This window comes from Rhopilema esculentum, chromosome 15, assembly GCF_057945365.1.
Source record: "Rhopilema esculentum isolate cy_ngs chromosome 15, ASM5794536v1, whole genome shotgun sequence".
NCBI classification, from domain to species: Eukaryota; Metazoa; Cnidaria; class Scyphozoa; order Rhizostomeae; family Rhizostomatidae; genus Rhopilema; species Rhopilema esculentum.
The window spans coordinates 3,072,177-3,099,367 of record NC_142829.1 but is presented as its reverse complement, the minus strand read 5'-3'; the positions used below and the strand labels follow the sequence as shown (position 1 = coordinate 3,099,367).

The following is a 27,191-nucleotide window of genomic DNA, read 5'->3' as shown; positions in this document are numbered from 1 at the left end:
GCAACAATGTCCATTATATACATAACTATAGTATAATATATGAATCCATTGATATTTTGGGTCACTAGAAGCCCGAGGTGCAAGCACAAGAAGTTCAGCGTTGCTGCAAGCATATGCAAGTTTTCCAGTCTGGAGTTCATTGGTACATTTTTTACACAAATAGTACATTTCTTCAGTTCTTACACAATGAAGAACAAGAAACTTGATTCTAATTAGAAAAATGATTTAGCAAAAAGTAGTATATCTCTTAGATGATACTTAGATCTCTTAGTGTTTTCTTAAGTCATATAGTACTTCATTTATTTGTTTTTCTTTGATAAGAAAGAAAACAAAATAATGGAAGATTCAAGAGAACAAGATGCAAATGTTTTGTCTGATTGGAGTGGATCAATGACTCCTCCATTAATGGAAAGTGATGATGAAATTCTTGAGTCACAATGTGTAGTACCTCTGCAGAAAAAAAACTTTGAAGACATATCAATCATTGCTAAAGAAAATGGTTTGTTGAACCTCTTTGACTCATTTGCCTGCCAAATTAGAAAGATTTTGCTTTGTTGTATAGAGGCATGCCTTGACCTGGGGGAGGGGGCTAAGATAAAACATAGTAACTAAAACCATTGTCCTTATATTGCTTGCCCTAAGGCAAATTTTGAAGACCAGCTCAGTGCATGTGAAATATCAGCTGAATGTGCAAAGCTAAATTGTGGTAATTTAGTGTATGTTTAAAGAGTTGGGCATTTGAAATAGGTATAAAATTATTATCTGATTCTGACAAACTTTGAATAAAAGGGTTGACATTTGCTTTGCCTGATTCACCGCTAATATATTTTATTTGTGGGCAAAATTGTTAGCTACTTCCCTTCTTCAAGAGGAATGGTCCTTTTTTCCATCGTTATAGTTGTATGTACCTTAACAGAATGTTGCATTTTTTGCAGATCATTTGTGTTTAAAGGTGAAATAGTTTGGACTAGAAATGTTATTAATTGCTTTTGAAGTTCATTTAGGAATGCACCTTTGTGTTCCTGTGCTAACTTGTCCCATCCATGAATACCCTAATCATTTTTCCAACCAGCTATCACTGAATCTCTTTGTTTTGTTGATGTTGCTATTTTTTTAAAAAGTCATGTAATGCTAAATTGGATATTGAATTTAAAAATTTTTCTCTTGCCAGAACTTTTGCCAAATTTTGAATGCAAAGAATTCTCATTAGAGTTCAGAAATGATGCCATATTGGAAATGTTTCAACGGTATGTCAGGGTTCATGATGCCGGGGGGCCAGGGTGGCTATGCCCCCTACTCTTTCATAAATCAAAAGAACCTTTTTTGAACATTGTTTACCATTAGCCTTGTTTGCCCTTGGCCCACCAACCTTCCATGTTGTGCTAGGAGTCTATGAATTGTATCAACTTAAGATAATCTTTTCTATTTGAATCGATCAGGATTCATTCATGGTCAAAGTCTTATCAACACTGAACATTTCTTATCAACTTGTTATATATCAATTGTTTTTATTGAGTTTTGCAATTATTTCTAACTTCAAAATAGTATCAATTTTTCAATTTTTTCAGATTTATCTTTACTCTATTTTAGTAGACATCATTACAGCAAAACTTTCTTTTGCAGGCTGTTCAGTAGTGAATGTCCATACCCAAACAAAGAAAGTTTCAAGAACGATTTAATCAGTTTGTTTGGCTTTAGAGTTTCTGTTGAAGAAGGGCTTACTTCGACTTACAGAAGAAAGTTATTTTTGCTTTGCAGGCAAGACTTTGCTTAATGGTTTATTTACTAGCAGATTAATCATTATCTTAATTGGCCAATTTAAATTAAAGTGTCCATGTTTTAAGATTGTTTATTTATATTCTGTTAAATACTACTTCTTGAGTATTTACAACCTTTCTGAAGCCAGGAGGAAGTTGAAACCCAAATCTCACTTTAAAGACAATATTTGAAAAGTTATACTGATTGACTGTCTAGTAGTTTTTATATGTGCAAAAAATTATGTTTCACAAACAATGACTGAAAACAAATGATTGAAAGTGTATGAGGCATTTTTCAGTTTTAATCCAACTGTGCCTTTTGCTTTTCATAAAGTATTAGATAGAATGATATACACATTTGCTTGTTCTTCTTCCAAGTTTCTATAAATATGTCTCTCCCCTGTCAAGGCTACCAGAGAAACAAAGATTTATTCATACTGTCCCTTTTTCTCTTTTTGCTATTAAAAGACAACTTGGTTAAGGACAAAAAATTTGGTCCATATTTATAAGCACACCTTATTTGGTAAAAACTTACAGGAAGTAGTATTTATTGAAAAATGTGCAGTATTGATCATAGCTATTTTCTAGCTTTTTGTCTATTTGCAACTTGGTGAATTCGAATATTTTTGATAAATTTGATTATAATTCATTATTTTTACCAGGCAACACATTTTTCAATTGAAGAATTTTGATAAATCATTCAAAAAGGTTAACCATGGTATGTTTGCTATTTTGTTACTTCAAATGGTATGCAATCTTTTATGCATGATGTTTCTTTATGTAGTATGTTCACCTTCCTCTTTTTCTTTTTTGTCATCAGAAACTTGAAGTATATTTACTTGCATAGTAATTATAGTTTCTCATATATTAAATTTATATCCCTCATATTTTGAACAACAGAAATTTTTGAAGTTTGTTCAGACTTTAATATCATCAAGGACTATTTTCCAAGGTTTTGAGAGGAGGTAAATAAAGTTTATTTATCAAAATTAATGTCATTATGGTAATATTGCTACCAAAAAGGATGTGTCATTTTTCTCTGTAATATTCCGTCTCATACTGTAAAATCTATTTCCTAGTGCATGCTGTAAAAATAAACACGCAGCGCTGTAAAAAAGCTTTTGCAAAAGTTTCATTCTTATTTTTATTTAAAAAGATTTAGCTGGTGTTTAGATAAACCTCAGTTTTGTAAGGTTTTCTTGGATTGGTATGTCTTTGCTTGCCATTAATTTAATGATACATCCTTCCATTCATATTATGTCTTTATTCTCTTTATAAAAGCTGCCTGCAAAAGTGTGATGCAACGTTGCCAAATCTTCTTTGCATATGTTGGTGAAATGCTACATGGGTAAGATCAACTCCGGTGTAGTACTTCAATTTCCATGATGTTAAATTGTATTCATTGTCACTATCAATTACCACATACACCTAGGCAGGGTATGTAATGCTAAAAATCACAAAATTATAGTACAAAAATCACAAACTCTCTGACAACTAGGGACAAACACATAGTTTAATTACATGCTTAATGAACAATTATGGCTAAACATAACACACTAATGCCAAAACTTGCAGCAGTAATAGAGTCATGATTTGCAAGAGGTGTTGGTTTTTTTTTCTAAATTTTGATATTTCACAACTGTCAATCTTCCAGTATTGGCTAGCAGTTTAGGATTAATTTATGTTAAAAATCTTTTAAAACCTTGTCTGTCCTTTCTAAATAGCCTTTTTGGACTATGCCTCCAACTGTGAGACTTACCTGCAGCTGAGCATTCTACTGTCTTACTTTCTTTAACTCATGCCTCATTATTCTCATTTCTTTTCTACCTTCTGGTACATCAACTTCAATTCCATTCAACCTGTAAAAGTCTTTTTGAAAATATGCTTTTTATTTCTTGCATTTCGCCATTCTTTGTTACTTGACCTATACAAATTAGTTCTACCCGTGACATCGTTTTTACTAGGCCCCTTGAAATAAAACTCAAATCTTTCTAGGCACCCTTTAGATGCATTTTCAGGTCAAGTTGTTTGCTTTTACATTTGCTTGGTATAATTCCAACTATCATCGATCTGTACACTGCTGCAGCAATGCCTTGGTACCATGTCCATTCAATAGGAAAAGTTCATATCTATTATATGATATATATTTTCCTTAATTTGTCCTTGTTCCTTTGCTGGCAAACAATATTTAGACTATTCTTACAGCAGATTCATGAAGCAGATCCATCAAAATCAATTTATAGTCTGCAAAACCCTTAAGAGTTTTTTTCCAAATTATCATGATATTTTCTATATAGAAAATGACACACTTCAAAATTCTTTCAAGGGGCCACAATGATGAAGAGTCTGTTGTGCAAGAGCTTAGGGCCCTCATTGCATCGATTGGAAGAATACACAATCATGCAGTATTGGAGGCGTATTGGCATGCTTCAACTATTTTGACATCTTTATCTTTAAAAGGTAATAAAAGATTGTTTGCAAAATACTATTGAAACTCTCTTAAACGTGAATTGTTTGGTGAAGCCGTTCGGTTGTAGCTTGTTTTTGAAAATATTAATTTTTCTTTGACCTTGGAATGTTGGTCATAGATTCAGTCTGCCAAACTGATGCCCCTACTCATGTTGCAAATTCAGTAGCACTATTATGGCAAAATATTAAATGCCTTTTAGGTGATTCACATTTAATGGTAAGGATAAATATCAGCTGCTTTGTACTTTAATTCTTTGGACTTATTTGCTCTTTTATTCAGGTTGTGTGTCCAATTTCAAGGTCTTATATCTTCTCGTTTGCAACTGTTCCTCTTTGCCACCTGGTCAAAATTTCTAACTCTAGTTTGTTCTACATTTCTCTTTATTATCTACCAAATTTATTATATTTGTCAGTTTCACATAATTCCAATAATATGCCCTTACTTCATATGATATATCCCGTCAGTGGCAGATACTTCACTGTTTTTAGGGGGAGGAGGGCGAAAGGGTGCAGGAGTCTGAAGCCAAAATCCTCAATTAAATTTTTTGCGACCACGCCCTCTACACCCTTTGAAAATATGGGAAACATTCAATTTCTACCGCTTAGATGGTTTAAACTTGTCATTCTAAAAGATTTTTAATAAAATTTTTGAAAATTTGCTAGAAAACAATAAACTCCATTCCTGGAAGTACATTATTAAAGCAATTTTTTTTCTGGGAAATGTGTCTTTGGTTTCAGCATGTCAAATGGTTTTTAAAAAAGATTTTTTTGCATTTCCTATAAGCATAAAGTTTTTAAATGACAATAAAAACAACACTTAGGCCATTGTTAGTTCAATCAGTTTTCACTTTGATTCATTTTCAAAGCACTTTTACAACTGTATCCGTTTCATTTTAGAGAAAGGTACGGACAAGGCAAAAGAGATGATAGTTTTATCGGATTTCATTTAAGAATGGAAGGGTCCTTATCCTGGATTAGAAACTTGAAACACTTTCTTTACATTAAGTAAATTAAGAAAATGATACTTCTTTTTATTTTCTTGCCACCCACCTCGCCCTCTTTTCCCCTCATCCCTTCACCCTTTCACCATCTCCACCCTCTTGTCCTTACCCTCCTAGCCCCCATCGCCCCCATCGTCCCCATCGCCCCCATCGCCCCCATCGCCCCCTCGCCCCCTAGTGCCCTCCTTTGATTCCATGTTACAAAGAATCTACCCATTTTTAACATAATCTTTTTTCTGGAGGACATATGCAAACATCTCAACTTCATTTTTGCCTGTATCACTATTTTTACTTCGGATTGACTTTCCTTTTTGATAAGCAAATTTCACGATGTGTTTGATACTCATGTCACTATTTTCAAACTGCCAGTATTTAGTTTTATATGATGATTTAGTGTTTAGTCTTGCCATATATGATGTTCTGTTTCTAGATAATGCCACAAGATTCTCATGTATTTCAACTTTGGAGGAATATTTCACAGTGATTTTATGGGATCTCGCTGTTTTGGCACTGAACATGTTCACAAATGTATGCACACTCCAGTGATGTTCATAGTTTAATTATTTCTTTGCAAGTTGTTATATTTACAAATAGCTGTAGTCACTTGCTGTCAAAATTGAAATCTTTTTTAACTTCCCAAGAAAGAGCTGTCTTATTAAAATAAAAATATTTTATTTCATTATTTTTATTCTTAATTGGAAACTGTTGATTGTTGAAAGCATTTTCATAGCTTTTGTTGGAAAGGTGCACCCCCCTCCCCTCAGGAACAATAGTAACTGCGGCTCCGATGAACGTAACATTTTTACTACCTTTTTACTACATTTATGATTGTTAGCTAAGCATTTTCGGAAAACTAAACGAGGCTTCTGAACTTATACGGTGATATGTTTTCTCAGTCGCCAGGACTTGCAAATCTACCCCTAAAACTTTATTATAGGGGAAGGTTTTGTATTTTAAGACTGCACATGAAATGGATCCAAATCATCACAAATGTATAGGCCATGCAATGCCAGTTAACAATGCATTGCTTTTGCAAGCCTTCAAACTTTGATTTTACTTTTTATTCAATTTTAGGACAGAAACAGCTTTTCATCGAAGAGATATAGTTTTCTGCCATGCTCCTGCTGTTTTCAGATGGTTTTCTTCGTCATCCATGTCTCCGATAAACTTTCTTCAACTGAAAACTGTCAGGTAAATTTGTTTTATCAATCTCAAATGCCCTCTTGTTCGTTTCTTTATCAGAATAAAGCTCCATATTATACCTTTTTACATTATGATATTTTTTCTATCATTGCATTTTGTATCTATTTCTGTAATGTAAGATCTTTTCTATTTCATTCCATACTAGATTCCATATTTTTTCGGCAGGCAGTTGAAGAATAGGCCTTTTCGAAAGAGGCAGACTGCCGATTTCTTAACGAATGTAAAAATAGAAAAACGAAAACATTGAGCAAAAATAAGTGTTTCTGGAAACAATTTATTCGATCTTTTACGCGCAGATCCAAAAGTTATAATATTTACATGTCCATGGATTTGACTGTAGCTGATCGTCCGCCTTAGAAAGCTAGATCAGATATATTTCATATTATTTATTCGCATACATATATTTGCATCTACTGACAAATTTGCATGTATTTATTAGCAAAATGCTGGTAAAATACCAGTGGTATCATGTTCTAGAAGTTTTTTAGTTTTGTTAAACATTTCTTGCAGCCTTCGTTTTTGTTGACACTTTACTTCTCTTTACCTTAATCTGCAATTTTTAAAACCAAAAGCGATATTTCTTTTCTCATGCACAAATGCTTAAACTTCGAGCAATATTATCTGATTCTTGAAAGTCTATGATATTTTAATGCTTTCGGAACAGAGATTTTCGAATCAAATTCAGTTATTTCTCCTGTGACAAAAGTAAGTTTCTCGGATTCCTAACAATGGTCTCCTTTTGTAGGGTTTTTGGTCCTTGTTTTCTGGCGTTTGTTCTTGCCTCCTGGACACTTCCACAAAATCAGCTATCGAAGAAGATTATTTTGCCAAAAGAGGTACGATTGTCGTTGTAATCATTATATTTAAAAGCCTTTTTTTACTAGCGAATGAATTTTTACATGTGACGAATTATTATTGCAAACATGATACAGAGAGTTCATGCAATTAGATTAACTATTAAAATTTTGTTGCATTAACAAAAAATTTAAAAAGACTTCAACAAATGTGGATTTTTTAATAATCGTTTAATTCTAGTGAGAAATGATTGGCATATGTCCCTATTTTTGCCAGATTGTCAGAAGGACTTACGGTGATGAATTTTCAACAGAATTGCATTTAAGACCATTTTAACCCTCGACGTTGTTTTGAAAAAGTATGGTCGAATGATGGACAGTGGAAAAAGAGGATCTTTCCGAGATTCCGCTTTGTTTTCTCTACCCAAGACACAAAGCGCATGCGCGAATGCATTCAATGCTAAACAGGTTTTTCATCTGCATGGGAGCTCACTCGTGGCAACTTTCTCCTGATAAAAGCGAATGGCGCCTTTACTCACATATTGCAGCTAACCAATTGCTGTCCCCCAAGGCTTAATTAAGGTTACGGTAAACGTTTTCTGGATGAAAACATCCATTTTTCGATTTTTTCACATTCAAGTAGCTGAACTTTAAAGGTACACAATGATACCAAATTTGAAAGAAACAGAAATTCTTTACATGGAAAAAATCCCATGTAATCGAAGGTTTCAATAATTTCTTTATCAGAACTTTTTTTTGAGGCCTGAAAATCTCTTGACCTGTTCAGCTGTGTTAATTTAAACAGGTTCATTGATCTTAAAGCTTCGAATGACATGACCCGGATTACACTGTGGTTTACGAGTGTACCTTGCAAGTGCGATCAGTAAAATCCCGTTTTCTCCGGACTTACAATTCCTCTACATACAGGTGCGAAAAGGCTATTTTGGATGGGTCAAAACTTTGCAAACGGCTAGGATAGATGTCGGGTAAGCAAAGTGTGGCTCAAAGTTTATGTATTTGCTCTGGTCCGTTTTTTATAGCCAAATACAGCTACGAGAGGGAAGAAAAATTGTTTGCCAATTTTTGACAGGGTATAGTTTCAAAGGGAGGAGGAATTTGAAAAACCTGAGTCACACTTTGGTAGCTAAGAATCTGCGCTTTCTGCTGATATTAGTCAGATTTTGTTACCTCAAATGCAAGGATACAAAATAGCTTTTGAAGGTGGTACAATCATTTAAGCAATAAATTTGCCTGGAAAGTATCATTTTACAACCTTTGCTAGTTATTTTGATATGGTTGGAATCACCACATTCTTATGCATCGAATGATGTATAGTTTAATCTGTTTCCTTTGATAGTTTTGTTTTTAGGGAGAGAAAACCAAATATCGTGTCAAAAACGTTTATCGTAACCTTAAGGAATGACCGTATCGTCGAAAAACCAAAAAGGGGCCGTCGAGAGTTTCTCTTGTGCCCTTCCTCTTTTCTGTGACAGAGATTCAAAACAGTGCTATAAATAGCCCGCGCGCCTTTACCCGCGCTTTATCTACATCATGAACGGAATTACATAGAGATGTTGACTCTCCCAGCCCCCACTCTTAATCGCCAACCCTCCAACCTTACTGGAGGCTTATTTTACGAAGGATCTCGAACCACTACGGTCTATTGTCACACATTCTGCAACCTTGGTACATAGACATTCATTTTGGTAGCTATATGTTAAGAAGAAGCCCTCTGAAGAAGGATGCCATTACAGCATTAGTCAATTGGTGTACCTGCCCTATCCCTAATCCAAATACGCAAGAAATGTTATGCTATTTGCAAACACTAACTGCAGATTACTGCAGATTACAGCAGATTTTACGTACCCCTCATCTCGTTATCTTTCTTTTCGGCCTATGCTTTTATATTCGCCCCTCTTTGCTTCCAAATGCCAACTGCTTGCTTAAGCGTTCTCAGCCTGATTTGCGGTTTATACTCTATTTTTTTGTGTGCCCCAATAAACGTTCATCGATGGCTGATTTTGCTAAGAAAAGTGGATTTTCTAACGTTTTATCCCTCATCCTTTTTTAACTCCAGCACCACCTGGTTTCTCTGTTAATGAACCAATTACCTTTGCGTGGTGGTTGCTGAAAATGGTTGCTCCTCTTTACAAGTATGACATCGGTGGGACACTAGTTTACAAAGAAAACGTAAGTAGTATTACTCAAATATCTTTAAAGGTAAAGAAAGAGATTCCCCTCATTCATGCATCGTTATTGAGTTAATGAAGATTTCTTTGAATGTATTGTTTGTGTCAGCTATTGAAAGAGCAACGTTAAATTTCAGATTTTAAATATCGATCAAGTCATTTCAATTTTCAGAAACTGTTATTATTATGTCAATAAATAGATATTTTCTTTTTTCTTGATATACACATAAAATAGACATGCCTGTCATTGCCTGCACTACTGTTTATCTCTATAGTGATCCATGCAGTATTTTTCACATTTTTGATGTTTCTAATTATCTAATTTCCAGATGTACTTGCCAAGTAATTGGCTTCTTATTCAGGATCTTTTGAAATCAACTTTTAACACCAAGGTAAGGTATCGCATTACTTTTTTAAATGCAGAGATTATTAGAAATTTTCTTTGAATTAAACAACTGTATGATAGAAAACAAATGTGAATATCCTTGTATAGTCACCTTGTTTGTTACTAATGTGATTTGAACCCCCTCATTGTGCATTATTCTTGATTGATACGCCCTTCAAAATAAACTATAGCATTCTGAGCTACTATCCCATGTCAAGAGATGTAAGAAACCAGAATGTAAGAAAATGACACTTTTAAACTTTATGACGTCATAATGGCGTCTTCTTCAACTTTCTTTGAAACATACCATCAAACGATGCGCCGCTATAAGCTCTTTAGATTTATATAGGTATATTGGGTAAAGGGTTATTTATGTGGGATGTTGAGGGGGGTATCATGTTTGTGAAAAAAATTTATTTGCAAAAAGCTTTTTTGGTTTTTTTGCCTTTTGGCACATATTGGCACAGAAAAAAGTTGTCAATAAATTTTGCACCACTTTCCCTAATTGCCAAGTGGATGGGAAGTTTTTCTCCGAGTTTTACACCATATACTTGACTGCCTGTTGTTTGTTTCTATATATCACGAGTGAATGATTTATCAGAAAATGACCCCTTCTAGTATTACGTAAATATCGTCAGATACAAGATACAGTGAAAGGCCCCCATATGAGACCCTCTTTTATAATAACCTAAAGCAAGAAAAAAATGTATTTTGGCCAGTTAATAAGGACGTCGCTTGTCCTAATTTTCAAATTGTACCTTACTCAAATGGTGAAAAAGAACGTCGATTTCTATTTTTTGGGTTGACGCCAGGAGTACAGCGAAACAACACAGTAATAGGTGTAAGACAATCTCAAATCATTAGATTTAATATCTAAAACAATTGAATATCAGACAACTTGGAAAGCCTATTTTTTTGGATTATGGCTGCACATCCTGTCAAAGCATCATGAATTACCAAGAAATATGCAATATCTCTTTCTTTAACTGGGTTACAAAGTGGCAGAAATATGACCACACGAGTACAGACTGTTTATCACGTCAATATAATTTGGTCTTGATTCACAAATTATGACTCAATCCAAAACATCAGTAATCTATTAGCAAAGTTCATTTATTTCATTTATTTCACTTCATCTCTGAAAAATATCTAGAACTAGATTTAGGCTGAACCGAAACAATTACTTCTTATATGCAGGCTGCTGCTTTTTCTAAATATCTGTCAAAATATTATAAATTCGACTGTAATCACGGCCATTTTACAGATCATTGTTATTGTTTATAGTAGTCCCATTCTCCTATCAGCTCTGTCTCTCTATTTCTCCAAACCTTCTGGCCATATGTAATACAAAACTCTGTTTAGGGTCCCGATACCAAAGAAAGTTCAGCGAGAGAAGCTCTTTCCACTTGTCTAGAGGTAGCTGCCATTTGGAATCCGAACCCTGATGTCATCACATATCTATGGGGATATTTTTGCAAAAGAATGGTATGTTACTATTGTTGGTCATGCAAAAGTTAAAGTTTTTGTTGCCTTGCTCATATTATAACATTAAATAGAAATTTCGACTTTCGTTAAAGACTAGATCATGCGTCAATCCGGAACATGCATCCACAGTTTTGCAGATTTTTGCCGACAAGTACAAAATACATAAGCTGACAAGCATTGATTAAGCCACAGATCCACATTGCTTGTATTCGCACGTATCTTTAAGAATGCACTTTCACGGTCTATTTATTCTAAGGGCATTAGACCTCTATGAAATTCTGCCAATGCGTACGTGCTGTCCGAAATTCTGAAATTATTAAGAAAGATAGTATTGGTTGATTGCACTAATGTCCCTGGGTCTCTAAGATGTTTCCCCACATTGTTTTGACCTAGCAGTTGGGCAGTATTTTAACAGTTGGGTAAACACTTTGCCTATTTTTATTGGAGATTCCCAATGTCATTTTGTAGAAAAAGCGATCGCCTTTAAGTAGACGGGTCGCTTTCATTAGAGTTTGAGAAAGTTCTACAGTAATCTGCTCTTTTAAAATTTTTCAAAGCTTAACGCATTGGCTGACCTTAATACCAAGAGAATTGTGTAGCACAGGGCCAACATCTTTACCCGGCTAAACCAATTTTTCTTTAAACCAACAAATAAATCACATCGACTTTAAATCTAATCGTTATTATAACTGCTTAGCTCTATCAATAAACCTCCCTGTAATGTAGCATCATGCAGTATTTATATGATATTGTGATATCACTTTCTTTTTATCCAGAATTCAAGCTTTTCTCTTGGCAATCAGGGGATCTTAAGCACGGCTGTCCCTAAGTATGTGTTTTACTTTCGAACTTGTGATTGTGGAGTGCTTACCATGCCATTATTGTGGAATGCCAAAAGTCTTGATACACTCGTTTAGTTTCAGCCCGGTATTCAGCCGTTTGCCCGCGATCTTGGCCTTTCAAACTATATAATTGCAATCAGAAGTAACATACAATGCTATGAAATGCATTTTCTCTATATCAGTATTGTTTTGGGGAGTGAAAGATGCAGTATCAGGGAATACGGCGAAAAGGAAACGGCAAAGGAATGGGCTGTTTTAGGACTTCTTGGCAGGCAATGCATTTGATGACACAAAAGTCTGTGTGGGGTCGAAGAGTTACAGAAAAAACTCAGGGGAAGAACCACCTTTTTGTAGTTTACCAGTCGTAAAGGCGATATTTTTGCTACTTTAGAATTCTACCTAACAATTTGTTCACCTTTGCTTAATCAAACTCTGATTGTGCCAGTATAGGCTGTCTTGCGAAGCGTTATTTGGCACATCGAATAATACCTTCTTTTGCCACCCCTTATCAGATACTTTCAAACTTTCCTGCTTTCACCTGTGATTTTGATATCATGAATGCGCCAAAGTCATTGAAAATTAAAACCGATTTAATTTACAGCCTGGTTTTAGAGACCACTGGTTTTAGAGATTTTCACTGTGATAAGCGAACGAGGATGGAAAGTTTCACCAGAACAATTTTTGTGGTTTTCAAACTTCATGCCCTTTTAGACGTGCAATGAAGTTTGTAGTAATTTCCAAAATGAGGTCATAGGTTGAATTGGTGTTTTCAGTCAAGATCATATGGCGGCATAGCAACCCACTGTTGTCTTATTGAATGCATAGGCGCAGACCTCTATATTTTCCGGAGGGGGGGGGGGCAAAAAAACTAATGGCAATGGATACTGCCGAAGGTAGAGGGTTCTAAGACTATTTTCTTGTACATTCTTCATTATCGTTGTTATGTTATTTTGATTATATTTCTTGTGATGATTTTTATGCCTGGAACCAAGAATATGACAAATTGGTCGAAAAATTGATAGCACACTTACCTATTTCCCAGTTGGGGGCTAAGCCCCTCCAAATCTTGTCAGGAGGGGCTCAAGCCCCGGAGCCCCCCCCCCCCCCCGAAGCCTGCGTCTATGATTGAATGGTGTTCTGGTTCTCGCTATGTTACTCTCAAATTATCTTCTGTCAGCATAATGCCTGAAGCATGAAGATTGCCAATATTCTAGCATTTTTTCAAGTCTGCTTTGTCTGTTTCTAGCTTATCCGCTATGGAATGGTTAGAGAAATTCCGCTTCACTTCTACCTTGACAGACTCAAAGGACAGGTAAAAACGTAAATTTCTCAGATCTGCAGCTCCATGAGTAATTTTGTAGATCTTCCTCTCTTTGATTAGAATTCGATTCAAATACTTTAACTTATGGATATGTTTAGCATAGCTTGCAAGTGTTAGTTCAAAATAAGTTTGATCGCTCTAAAACAAAGGTATTGTGTATGGTTCCTGAATCGATGAAACAGAGATTTAGTAAGATTCAATCTAATGCAATCCTAATGCAACAGAAATATATAATATACAAAAAAGCACATTTTATCTGAGTAAAATGAATAATTCAACTTCAGTACATTGTATGCATATCTGATATCACACTGTTGACTTTTTGTAGCTCGAAAATATTTTGAAGAAGCAGAAGGAATATTTCAACCGCCAAAATATCAAAGTTTAAAGACTTAGAACCCAAAATGCGAGTAAGGAATTTTCTATAGTGTCCCCACTGTTAGCAGCTCAATTATTAGAGAAAGGGAAGTTCTGATGCAAATGCTCTATATTTCGTATGTCCTTCTTTGGATGTTCGCGATATAATTCAGTGCACTCTTCTGTACTTTAGAGTGTTTTTTGTTTCAGGCCACATCAGTCAAACAGTTACGAGATGTTCCTTCAAATTATCGCCGTCTCCTTCTTGAGAGCAGCCACAAGAAGCGAACAAGGCCAACTATGGAGTCAATTAAAGGGAAGGTATGAAACATTTTACTTAGGATATACGTCTTTTAATCATCTGACTGCATTATCGGTTTGTTTTCCTTAATGGGACAAACCAGTTTTCGTAAAGAAAAGTCTGATATGACAGCTCCTTCTAAAAAGGGGGCTGCCAAAATAGCGAAGGTGCCGTCATTTCCCATTGCAGATACTGCTATTGAAGTGAAAGATTTCCTTGGTGTTGCAACCCTAGCCTCGACCAAGCTTCTGGCTGCCCTGAACGAGTTAAAGAAATCTTGGTTTTCTTTTTAATTACTTAAAGCAGAAGAATCGAAAATGCGGTAGAAGGGAGACAGTAAATTTATCATTTGTAAATTTTATCATTGTTTGATACAACGTAGCAGTATATGATTTATAATAAAAGCTGCCCAAAACTTAGTCACAACCACCCACTTTACTGAAAAACATACAGCTTTTATTCCCTTTTCCCCTTCTCATTCATCATGCTACATGTTAGAAACATCGCGCTACAATTTACGACACCAATCTACCGGTTGCTTTTCATAAAGTGGACCTTTCAAGTAACTTCAAGAAGCACAATATTTCTCTGCTGAGTCGGCAAAATACTCTGTTATATATAATTGGATCAGACCTTTCAGAAGACTGGGGAAAGGGGGTATATAGAGAAAAAGAGAGAAAGGTGATTGAAAGGAGAGAAAGGGAGAGAAAGAGAGAGAAAGGGAGAGAAAGGGAGAGAAAGGGAGAGAAAGGGAGAGAAAGGGAGAGAAAGGGAGAGAAAGGGAGAGAAAGGGAGAGAAAGGGAGAGAAAGGGAGTTGAAAGGAGAGGAAGGAGGAGGTAGGGAGGAAAGAGGGAGGAAAGGAGAAGTAGGAAGAGAAAGGAAGAGAAAGGAAGAGAAAGGAAGAGAAAGGGAGAGGAAGGGCGAGGAAGGGCGAGGAAGGGCGAGGAAGGGCGAGGAAGGGCGAGGAAGGGTGAAGAGGAGGTTCGATGTTTCTATTTTCATACACTGAACTTCTGATGGAATAAACATTGAAATAGTCAACAGTATAAAAGACTTGTTTTTGGCAAGACCTGATAACTAATTGTGGACATGTGTCGTCTATATGCATAACATTGCTATGTGTTGTAGACGTATAAACATCCGCGCTATCTTCCAATCCGCGTTATTTTGCTCTACTTTACAAAGCATCAGGCTCCTGCCCTATCTGTGTCTTAGCTTTGGCTGAATACCCCCTTCGTTACCCATTATTATCACTTGGAATATGATCATATGAAACCAAAGCTATAATTACACACATCGTCACCAATACCAACACCATGGACAGAAAGGAGCAGCAGACAATTTTTTCACTTTTTCTGAGAAGACTACGCCACGAAACCTTGTCTTGTATTTCGCTTTCAATGTCTTCCTCGTCCATCTTTTCACCTGTTCTGTTCAGTTCCCCGTTGCATTTTATGCTCAATGTGTTTACATCCAAAATAAGCTGGTCTGCCTTGGGTTCACCAAGATGAACCTCTGTGATGACCTTGTCGCTAGTTCTATCAGCGCACGCAGACTGCTGCAGACGCGAAACTTGTACGCGATCTCCAATATCCACCCTGTTAATTATATCTTGGTTGCAGTTTGTACTGTGAGGTACAGCCTCGATTCCGTCTGACCCGGCACTCGTTTGTGCTTCACCAATCGCGTGTAAGTATCCGTTTTCGTAGCTAGATCTTGCAAAATCACTTTCGGATTCACTAGTCAAAATCTTTTCTCCATTAGAAGCATTTTTGTGCCGGTCTTCGGATCCTCTGCTTCCAAAAGATTCTTGACATGAATCTCTGCTTCGATACGACACTACTGCAACATCTCTTAACCAAAGAGCAACCCGGTGGATTCTCTGTACACTTTCATTTCCGAGCATTTCACCCATATTTCAAATCCGTTTCATAAAACTGCCAATTCCGCTAGCACACCTCTTAATTCAAGAATCGTGATCAGTCTCTAGTTGCTAAATGTTATAATAACTCGCTAGAAATTTTCAACATTCAAGTGTCTTCATTTCGTGACAATATTTACAACTTGTATTTCAAAATCGCGGTTCTTTTTACTTTCCTTATGACGAATGTGTTTCATGTGCCTCGTCTCTAGCAAGAGCAATAACGTTCTTTATTACTTCCGAAATTATCTTTTGAGCAAAGGCGTTGCTAGCAAGTGTCAATGCATGTAGTTGTTACGTAGTTTTATGACCAAGTCGGCTGCATTTTCCACGAGGCTCGAACACAATGTGGTTGCGTTTTGCGAACTTTGTAATCGCGTTATTCGTAGAACCTCCATAGGCCAGTATGTTAAGCGCTATCGGCAGTCATATCCTTTCTCTTGTGTATATGTACACACAGCAACCTGCTAATCGTGAGTTGTTTGTTAACGTTATTCATACAGCGGCGAATTTATGGAACGGCGTCAAATACTGCGAAAATAGATCGTAAAAGTCGCTTTTCTTGATCAAACTTCAACAAAACTTGAAACGCCAAAATCTCTCGCGGTCAGTGTTGGTCTGCAGGTTTTTATTTACCTTCCAGTATTTGGTCATCTCAGATAACTGAAGGGACAGGGTATCAAATTGAAAGAATACCGTGGCAACTTACTGACTAGGATCTCTTTTTCCCCCTTGTGATTCTCATAATATTGTTCTCAGAAACAATTTTGTGAGTCCCGTTTTTTCAAGAATAGAAAATAACGTAGTTTCTAACACATGTGGCTAGTTTTTATAGTCAAGATCAAACAGTCTCTACAACTAAATTTTGTTTAACGAATTTCACTTCTCACATTTCTATCGTTTTGTGGTCTTTTGATTAAATGTTCAATGGGTTTATGTTCAAATATGGCTGTAAAGAGTTCTGCAGGATGTAATGTCCAGAGTCCAGAAAAATATTGCTGTCGAACGGTCATTTTGGTAAAAAAGAATTTTAAAAAATAGTTGAGACAACTTATTTTGCACTTGTTTCTTTGTTGCGCTTTTAAAACACACATTGAATCTGTCGCAGAGTCGAATGGTGCAAAATTTTATGAACAGGCGCAAAATTTTTAGGCCACACCCTTTTATCGCCAGAAAACACATCTGAAAAGAGAATACTGTTCGTGTTCCATGGTTGTGAAATTTTTCAATTTATATTATATCATGTTTCTATATCATATTTCCAACGATTTTATTTTTCGACATTCAAAAAGTGATATTTTTCTTGAGCTGTAAAGTGATTGGTATTCTAGCACAGTTATATCGCATATGATAGCTACCGTCGACCCAAACACATAACCTCGTCTCGTTTTATTGCGTCTGTCACCCCTTATGCTGTAGCCACTCCCTAGCCACGCCCTATTCAAAGAGATTAATTGAAAAATTGGAAGAAAGTTTTGACGGGGAAAAATTTGACCTAAGGAAGGTTGAGGACTTTTCTAGACACTGGTAATGTCCTGATGGATTTTACAGGATTTGAACTCAGTAAAATTTTCAGGGTGCCTTACTCCCAGACCTCTCTGATTCCGCCTATAGGCGCAGGAGACATCATGTATGGCTGGGAGGGCTGCAGTCAGGGACGCCGGAGCCAATAAAGAGCTAGAGCAAGGGGCAAAAATTTAGTAAGGGCATCTTCAGTGGCTAGATCGGCGCATATGTGCGCCGTAAGGTTACCCTTCTATCGCTCTTGGCATCGTAGAAAAAGAAATTATTTCATTTTTTTATTTCATTTGAACTTTAATTTTGCGAGAGAGAGAGTAAAAGCATGTGACAATAGCAATAGGTTACAGTAATTAGCAGTAGGAGGCCTACGATAATTTTACAGAAGTAACTGTCAAGGTTATAATGCTTGATTTTTCGTTACTTCTAACATTTGATTTGTAATCATCTATCATTTTTTAGTAAAAAAGAATAATAGAAGCATAAGAGCCGTTGGGAATTGTGGTTAACGTTAGATCTTTTAATAAAAAATGACTTTATTTAAAATTGGTATTTTCTTGAAAAGGGCACATTTGCCCTCTCTGCCCCTCCTGGTGAAAGGCAAAGAGGCGCTGCCCCCTCATGCCCGCTGCTCCGGCGTAACTGGCTGCAGTCCCCCTGACAAGAAAACATTTATCGCATTTCAGGCTCCATTCAGGAGGCTCTATCTCAAAGAAGCAAGAATGTTAATTTATGGTCCATACTAAGCCCCCCCCCCTTTAACGTTTTTCATTCGCTTCGTCCACGATTCCGTTGCTGGCACACTCACTAATCGGTCGCAGAAAGTATTTGTCCAGATAATCACTGCAGAACTTGGCTGGCAAACAACTCATTTCTTAAAGATTTTTCGGAATTGATTATGTCTCCTATCACAAATTCAAAGGCTATTTTGGCTGCTTTCCTTCATTTCTTGATTTCCTGCTCAGGTGATAAACTTTTTACAAAATACGATAGTTTTTACATAGGAATATTTGATGGGGCTATTTAAACAACGGAACTCAAGGACAAACTTGCCCCCTTTCCCTATTGTATTCTTTGCCTTTCTTAACTCTTAATTCTGTAATAAGATATTTTCTCTTAGGCTATAAAAAAAGATTTAGGCATAATTTCGTAAGACCCTTTACTTTGTAAAACCTAACCACCACTCACAATCAATTTATTCGATTTCCACTCACTTATTTTATAATATTCTTGGAAGTAATTTTATTCTCTCGCACACAAGCTGTTGATAAGTTTCACCCACGCATTACTCAAATAACAAACACAAATTTTGATCATGTAAAGTAGGATTGAGTTCCAAGAAGCCATTTTCATAGTTTATTGTTTTGAAATCTAAAAAATTGATTATAACAAGGTTTATCCGCTTCATTTAGTCTAGGGGTTGAGAATGAAAGTAATAAACATTGAAAGCTTGGCTCTCAGATTACGACTTACGAGATTTGCCTGCTTTTTCTCTCTTTTGCCAGTTTGTCAAGGAACGAAAGAATGAAAAATGACCGTCTTTATAACATAAAAACATAAAAGCCTAACTACATAGTTATTGGAGTTGAAAAAAGCTATATGAAAGTAGGGTGCTCTTTTTATGGCTCTTTTAGTTTCGTATGGAAGCAAACTGTTTACATTTCCAGAGGCTGTTCACATCATAGTCGTAGCATTTAAAAAAAGTTCTTTTAAAGAGTGCAAATTACGAAGGACATTTTCTTCTGCGTTAATTCTTGGGAGCCTTAAAAATTTTAAATATTGGATTTTTACTTACGCGACAAAAGTATTAGGACGACGAATAACAAAATGGCGTCTCCAAAACTAGCATTCTAACATTGATTGAACAAATCTTGGTGTTTTGGCGGGATTCTATGTAGAAATGGCGTCAGCAAAAATGCAATCCGTGGCAAATTCAATTTATTTCCTATCTTTCTTTGATAGAAAAGTAACAAAATGTCAAGCAGGAATGGAAAATATCAATGTTTTGGTTTCAATGCCGAAAGCACAAAAACGACCAGAAAGAGAATGAAAAGCAATAAAAAATTGGGTCTAGCGTTTCATTTGTTTGCTGAAACTACAAGAAAGTTTGGTTGCAGTAAGGCAGGCTGGTGTTGTGGGCTAAGTCAATCAATGCTGAATATTTTGTCCAATTTTTTGTGGAAAATACAGAAACAGCTAAAGATTCTTTGCAAAGACCATTTATTTTCAAGCAAGACATTAAACCTTGTTATGTTGCAATTGTGACAAAATTTCTAAAAACAATAACATAATGGTCTTTCAATAACCCCGTCAAAATCAAAGCCTTGATGTAATTAAAAACAACTGGTTTTCATTAAGAAATACATGAAATGGAATCTTCTAAGACCAAAAATAAGCCTTTTTAAAATTTTGTTGAGATTTCCTCCTGTATCCGAAGATATTTCGTTGGAAAATTATTTCAGTAAGTTTCAGTGCAAATGGCGGCTGCCTAGATTCTAGAAGCTCATCTGACTAAAGATGGAATAAAGCAAATGTTACTTGTCTAAAAAGTTACTTTTTTGCACTCGTTATGTTCCACCGATTTTCTATGTTGTTCTTTAAGCAAAGGATTAACCACATTTGCTTCGAGGCGATCCTCCTAATACTTTTGTGTATGTTGGTACTCTTGTTCTTTTGAGCCGTCGTATTCGTTTTTAGTGTTATTAGACTAATATAAAAAATATTGTCAGGGGGGGAGCTGAATGGGCATATCCCAACCAATAATGCTCAAAAAGTACTTTCTTAACATACTGAAAACATTTTGCCCTCCCCCCACGTCGGTAATATGGCCGATGGTCCTTGTTCTCATGGTCGACTGAAAGGTAGTCAAAAATAATTCCTTCTTCAAAATTGTACTGATTTTAGATTAACAACACATATTCAAATTTATTCAACATTTGTTGTAGGATAAGCTACTAGAATCCGTCTCGATTATGTTATCTTTATTCCATTACATGCTACCTAAAATTACCCCCAAATGTCTTTGAACACCGCACCACACTGTCTTCCACTTTAAACAATATTGGTCTGCTACTAAAGCGAAGAGAATCACAAAATTACAATTGAACATTTCTAACACATACAATTATTCATTTATTCACAAGAAAACATGGTAACGGTATAGTACTAAAAGCTAACTGCAAGGAATAAAGTTTATATCAATGAATGTAAGCTCGTAAATGTAATTCTAATAACTTTGAAGTATAATATTTACATCGCCTTTGAAACTTCCTTTTGTAAGGGAAGTCTTTTTTAGCTCACATGGCTTTACGCTTTCGAGCATTTTCGTCTCACCAATTTCAGTTTTATTCCTTCAAATTCAATTCTGAGCAACTTTTTTAGTTCAATTTCACAAGCTGTTGCGCAACCGCCGCGCTTTGGCCTAATATCGTACTGCATGAAAATCGCTACGCATGCCGGTTGCGCAAGGGCCTTTAATTTTGAACTATTTTGCAATCAGATATTTGTTTACCATTATTGGCATTCAAATGCTTAGTGAAACTTGCACGATTGATGAGCTACTAATTGAAATATCACATAGCAAAGGCTACCACGCCGATCTCAAAATTCGTTTGATACAGATACCTGAACGTTTTGGGTTGTGCCGCTGATTCAGCAACGAGTCTCATGTTATCAAGTTTTAGAAAAAGAAGGGGGTTTCCCCTCCCCCCTCAAAATTTAAAGTGACAGCATTCCCCTGCCTTCTGGCACTGCCCAGCCTTTATTGAAGACTTTTACCTTAACTGCATTTTGTCATAAACAGGCCTATCATTATGGATACGGTAGCTATATAGGCCATAGCTACAACAACAAGGAACGATACGCTGTATTTGAACTTCTGTGTATCAGTGCAAAGACAGGATGCACTACCCTTGTTCGCAGGGTAGTCGACATAATCGTAAGAATTTAACACAACAACCTCAACGTCTTCCTTTTTGCTGTATCTTGACTTTTTCGACCTACGGAAACCTTGTTGCAGAGCCCAGTCGAGCAGCTTTTTTGACTGATCTTGAACGTTTTCACTTTTATCGTCCTCGTTGAAGTGCCTTCCATCATGCACAAACGAACTCTCCCAGTTAATTCCTATGTTTAATGCATTCAATGAATCCTCGTCCTCCATCTTTAAATAATCTCTTTTAAATTCTACGCACATCTTCTCGTAGTTTTCATCGCAATCCCCTCTCTCTGAGCGCTGGTTATTGATTGATTCAACTTGGTTCAGGTATTCAGGGGTCTTTTTTCCCTTTGTCTCCTTACCATGTCGCAACATTTCTAGCAAATGTGAGTCTCGTCCTTGGTAGGCATACGCATATTCGTTGCAATCTTCCCTTCCTTTATTCTTTCCTCTTTTCCCGCATACTTTATCTCCCCCCACAGCCTTATTATTGTTATTATCTTGATTTACATTATGGCATCCTACTGTTGCGCAAGGGTCATCGTCAGCGTCTTGGCTGTTGATAATACCCGTAGGTGTACCAATGCTTGCATTAGGTTCAGAATATCCGCCCATATGTAGGCTCTTCAGCTTGAACAAAGTTATCTCATACGATTTCTGTATGATATCGTCTAAATATACGTCATCAAAATTTGTGTAGAAACACTCGCCGCTCTCTGTGATCAACCTCGTCAACTCGTCGTCCTCAAAAAGGTACGTGTAAACATCCTTTGCGACATGAGCAGCAACTCTTTCTTTGATTTGTGAAATCGGATCAGATTGAGTATTTACATACGCATCATCAGGAGTGCAGTTTTCTTTATCTTGTACTTCAGGCATCATTTTTTGTAATTCACCAATTCTACTGTCAGGCTGCGGCTCTTCATATTCATTGGACTCTTCCATCACGATGTATTTAGAGAAGCAATTTTAAGCGAATATGCTCCGTGATGCACCTATTTCAAAGATTTCTTCGTATAATTCCGATGAGATCTCTACTTACTTCTGACAGCAATCTCTTAAATAAACAACAAGGCGATGAGCCCATGTAATCGACTGTAGCAGATAAGCATGCACTTTACAAATCACGCTTCCGTTTTCGGTTTTCTATGTAACTACTGAACCTCCTTAACCAAAAGGTCATATTCTTTGTCTCATTTACATAGGTTTCCTTTCTTTCCTTTGAGACAGTTGAGACACCTTCCATGAACAAGAATTCTAGGAAATAAGCCGACGATTCAATGGAGATTCCTTTATGGCCCAATGATTTCAACCCAAGGAGATTCCCCCAACCGATAGGCTTCTAAAGTGCTCCAGCATCAACCCTTCTTGCCTTCCACATTTAATGCTTGTTTTGAAACTTTATTCAGTAAAACTCTCCAACTTACATCTTGATATTCAATGAAAAAGTAAATACAGTTATTAAATGAATGCGTATATATAAATAGCTGCACTACTGGGGGTTTCGTTTTAAGTTGCTTTAGCTAACAAGATCAAATTTAAAATGCTTTTCGAAGCCATTAAGCGCAGCGAACTCTTCGTATGATTAGGAATATAATATAATTCCAAGCTTATAGCGCCGAATAGCGAAATCATTTTTTGACATATTCAAGATTGTCTCGGGACTTGTAGCTTCCTGTAATTTCTTATTTTTTTGTTCTAATCCAGCACCGCAACTACCTGTTGTCCTAGGACCATGATGATATTTAACCCAAAGGCTTTCCGGTTATTCTCGGCTGATTATTTTTGTAGTCATTATCCACTAAAGTTGTTTGTTTAATGGTTAACTAATTACGAGACCAACACTATGAGGTAGTTGTAGTAACCTAATTGACTATGCGCAGGAGCATTACTTTATGTGACCCATGTTTATATAGAGTTTCAGATTACAGTTTACAGTATTACAGTTATGTGTGTAGGCCTTTTGAAGTTAATATAAAGTTATCGTTCTGTTCTGTTCAACCCATGCGTTGTTCTATCTCCTTCACATCTTAACAGTCGTGAATAAACGAAGGGGTTTAAAAACGAGGGGGTTCAAGCTTTTCTGAAGCGAAAGTATTGTTGAATGTGTTTACATAAAAGTATTCTACGTAAAAGCAAAAAAACTGTTTGCTAATTTTTACAATTTTTGGCGGTACAGAACTTGAAAATGGCTTTGAAAAAAGCAAACATTTTACAACATATTGGTTAAAAGCTTTTTCGCCTGACACTCCTCAGAGCTATTTTTTAAGAAAATGATAAAACAATTTTGGAAGGTTGGAATTTAAAGCCCTGGCAAAATGACTAAACATTTCACTAAACATTTCACTCATTTTTTGTTTAGTGGGAAGTTTAGTGGAAAGTTTATTCGTTTTGCCAACCTGTTTAGTATTGTTCAGTTTAGTGGAAATGTTTAGTCGTTTTGCCAGCAATTCAACATTTGTTGCGCTAAGCGCAGGCGCCGTAACTGTGGAAATCCATCGGTTTTCGTCATTTTTCCGGTCACTACGTGACCCAATATCTCTAGAATGCCTTCTTGAGGCATCTGCTTCACCTCCTTGTACGCTACTGTGTCTTCTTTGAAAGTAAACTCTGGTATCGATGCGCTAAAAAGTCTTTTCTTTTCCCGTCGCTTTATCCAATTCTTATTTTTACCCACTTCTTGTATTTGAAGTCTTTTGTGCCAACATACAACAAAACAAACAGAAAGGAAATTCCTATGCAAGAACCCCAACAACCCCACAGCGTCCTATACAGCTCGCAGTTCAAAAAAGTTGAGTGAAGTTTAATGAAAAGTTTTGTCACGTTTTGCCACCCTCACTAAACTTCGCTCAACTTCACTGAACAAAACTTGAGTAAAATGTTTAGTGAAATGTTTAGTCGTTTTGCCAGGGCTTTAGGGATAATCATTCGGATTGCCACTGAAGCAAATTGACTGCCATTGCCAACGTAACGGAAACTACGGACGAAGTTATTAAGGCCATATCTCAGCCAATTCGTAATACCTTTAGCTGCTTCTGCATATTTAGAGGTTTTAATGGTGTTTTCTAGGAAAGGAAATCAGAGTTCAGGTTTCAAAATAGGTTTTTGTGACATCGTTTCTTTAAAGGAGCGAAGTTTATGAAAAAAGACCACATTAAAGAGGTTTGATTTGAAGAAGCCGGTGCTTAAAGTGGTCATGTCCAAGCAAATTGGCGACATGTTTCGTTATGCTTGTCCGGGTTATTTAGTCAAAATTGAAAAATTCTAAACAACGTTTTTGTGACGTCATCATTACAGAAAAGAGATCTATATTTTCTACCATTTTTGATAAACAACAAAGCTACCTGCGTTCCACGTGTCGTGTAAACAACATTAAAGGGTTTCTTTTTGGTGGAAATTTCTTCATCGGATAGAAGCCATCAGGTAACGAAGCCAAACATGTGTTCGCAGGTGCATATTGAAAAACCTGGTGTTGTGTACCAGCACTTGTCATCAATCATCATATATTTAGTTTTCTACCAGGTACCCTTTCAATAAAATACGGGGAAAAGAATCGTAAATTTTAAAAAAGGTTGCAGACATTATAGAACCTTATTAAGGGTCTCAAAGTATATTGCCGATAATTTCGTGCTGTGGTATCCTGATGAACATAGAAGAATTCGAGTCTCTTTAGCATCTAAGCCAAAATATGCTTAGAACCCGTATATTATTTAGGTCTATATTCTTCTGTCTACCGAGCGATATAATTGGAGATGGCATAACAAAAAAACACGTTGATTCAGATAATGGTATAAGTAGTTGACTATCTATTATATTCCGCTTTAAAAGCTATTTCTCTGTTATAATCAATTTACAATATATACAAAATATTAATTGTTTAACTATTCCATAAACCAAAAGTCTTCGCATGGACTCTATAAGACATACATTTTCATAAGAAGGTTGAGCAGTATTCTTAATTTGTTTTCAAAATTGGATAATCATGTGCCTGAATATTCTTATAAACATCATTCCTATTAAAAAGAGTTTTCTCGTGTTGAAAAAAGCAAGGTACTTTTTGTAGCTAAATGCAACCAAACACCAAGTTGACAACGAGTTACTGCATTCTTATATTCCAATGAAAGCTGAATCAGTTCTAAAATAAACATCTCAAAATATTAACGAAGTCGTTTTGTTAAAATTGCACCAATAAAAACTCCTTACATATTCCGTGCAAGCATTTCGGGTCCACTACAGTTGAAACAAAAATTTGCCACCTTCCTCTTTCATAGCTGTGCTCTTTTCGCGATTCTGGAAGTCAACTACAGAATTGATAAAGAAAGTCGTTCATGTCTGCTTTCGTTTTGCAACTTCAACATACTGTTCTTGGATGTGGTTTTCAAATTTTTATGAGAAAAATGGTTTACAAAAATCATAAAATGTTTTTTCTCCAAATTGTGCCAAATTATAAGAATATCTGCAGGTTTAATAGCAAAGTTTCTTATAAATTTGCTGTATAGTGCGAGTGGCATTGTTTCTTCAATACGGATCGATTTTGATTATCACACCGTCATATTAAATCTGCGTATGTTGGAATTGTCGCACATGCTTTCGAGCACTTGTCTTGGATTTTCTCACAAAACCACACAAACTCGACTCATTCTAATTTAACCGCATGAATATTGACCTACTTAATCTGCATTATTTACAATCTAAATTCTTCATCTCGCTCGAAAGGAGCTTGTCACTACCCCCTGTTTACATGGTGTTCCTTTGCCTATACATGTGGTTACATTAAAAGGGTGACAGATCGTTGTTGCAATCAGAGTAAAGCAACAAGGATACAAGCAAACCCTATGGCTAATAAGCAACTTGCAGCGACATAAATAAGACACTGGCAAGGAAAAGAAAAAAATTCTCGCACAGGCCTTGTTCTTCCATGCTTACAAACACCGTTTGAAGTTGGAGCGTATTTTCCATTCTGTCCTGAAATTAATGCTGTACCATTTTCCTCTCTGCTACTCTGTATCCCATTGTTAAAATCATTGTTATTTTGATTCGTCTTGTTTTGTGCGGGATAGTAATTTCCCTTAAAAGTTACCTTTGCAAATTTTATATCTGGCCCGCTATTCTCCCTGTTGGGTTTTCCATTTATCGGTGGCAACTCCAGTTTAGTCGACCCAGCAGAAGGTCCCTCAACACTTGAATTTCTGTTTGACGAGCCCATTGTAAGTTCGACTGTATGGAATCTGTCCAATCTATTGTCCTCTTCGTCTTTTGGTAAAGTTTTCTGTATTGTGTCATAATCCTCATTATGACATGCTGCATTAGGTAACATGTAAAGAGAACCTTGTTTTTGCTCCACATTCTGGTAAGCTTGTTCTGTTTCGTCGACAAATCCGCCATTCGTCTTTGCAAGGCCTATATCGATGCTTCTTGTCGAAGCTGCACTGCTGGCCGCACTTCGCTGGTGAAGACCAGCGATTTCAGGCCGGTCTTTTTCCGTTATTTTTTCTTCAGAGTTCATAGCCCTTGTTGTTACACGTCAGCTTATTACTGTTTGCGTTTCTGTGCTTTTTCATGTTAGTTAGGCTAAAAGACTAAATTTTTTCCCGGAAACAAAATGAGGCAGGTTTTTTGTTTTGTTTGTAATCAGATCCACAGGGATCAAAGAATTTCTACCTGTCTTGCGACACCGAATCAGATCGTTGCATTTCTATCACATGACATATTT

General features: G+C 36.3%; 2 protein-coding genes across 4 annotated transcripts in view; one reads left to right on the top strand and one right to left on the bottom strand.

Moving 5' to 3' along the window:
* The window catches only part of LOC135685612 (protein MMS22-like), a 69,674-nt gene that overhangs the window by 2,331 nt on the left and 40,152 nt on the right, over positions 1-27,191 (top strand). For 2 of the 3 annotated variants that reach the window (XM_065201596.2, XM_065201598.2), the window contains 15 exons: positions 326-499; positions 1,172-1,247; positions 1,624-1,758; positions 2,420-2,475; positions 3,039-3,105; positions 4,084-4,217; positions 5,658-5,755; positions 6,302-6,418; positions 7,176-7,266; positions 9,302-9,414; positions 9,743-9,805; positions 11,161-11,283; positions 12,060-12,112; positions 13,372-13,437; positions 14,014-14,124. In XM_065201596.2, coding sequence (XP_065057668.2) covers positions 326-499; positions 1,172-1,247; positions 1,624-1,758; positions 2,420-2,475; positions 3,039-3,105; positions 4,084-4,217; positions 5,658-5,755; positions 6,302-6,418; positions 7,176-7,266; positions 9,302-9,414; positions 9,743-9,805; positions 11,161-11,283; positions 12,060-12,112; positions 13,372-13,437; positions 14,014-14,124 — 1,477 coding nt within the window. Of the gene's footprint in view, positions 1-321; positions 500-1,171; positions 1,248-1,623; positions 1,759-2,419; positions 2,476-3,038; positions 3,106-4,083; positions 4,218-5,657; positions 5,756-6,301; positions 6,419-7,175; positions 7,267-9,301; positions 9,415-9,742; positions 9,806-11,160; positions 11,284-12,059; positions 12,113-13,371; positions 13,438-14,013; positions 14,125-27,191 lie in introns of all 3 variants that reach the window. The other variant, XM_065201597.2, reaches the window with a different exon arrangement.
* On the bottom strand, positions 20,356-22,918 carry LOC135685619 (uncharacterized). The gene is made up of 2 exons (XM_065201606.2): positions 21,503-22,918; positions 20,356-20,616 (listed from the first exon to the last, which is right to left on the bottom strand). Exons 1-2 carry the CDS (start codon positions 22,421-22,423, stop codon positions 20,614-20,616), a joined length of 924 nt encoding a protein of 307 aa, XP_065057678.2. The 5' UTR covers positions 22,424-22,918; the 3' UTR covers positions 20,356-20,613.

What these genes read in the sequence shown, in the direction of transcription:
- LOC135685619 (XM_065201606.2), bottom strand. Translation starts at nt 22,423, where the DNA reads ATGGAAGAGTCCAATGAATATGAAGAGCCGCAGCCTGACAGTAGAATT.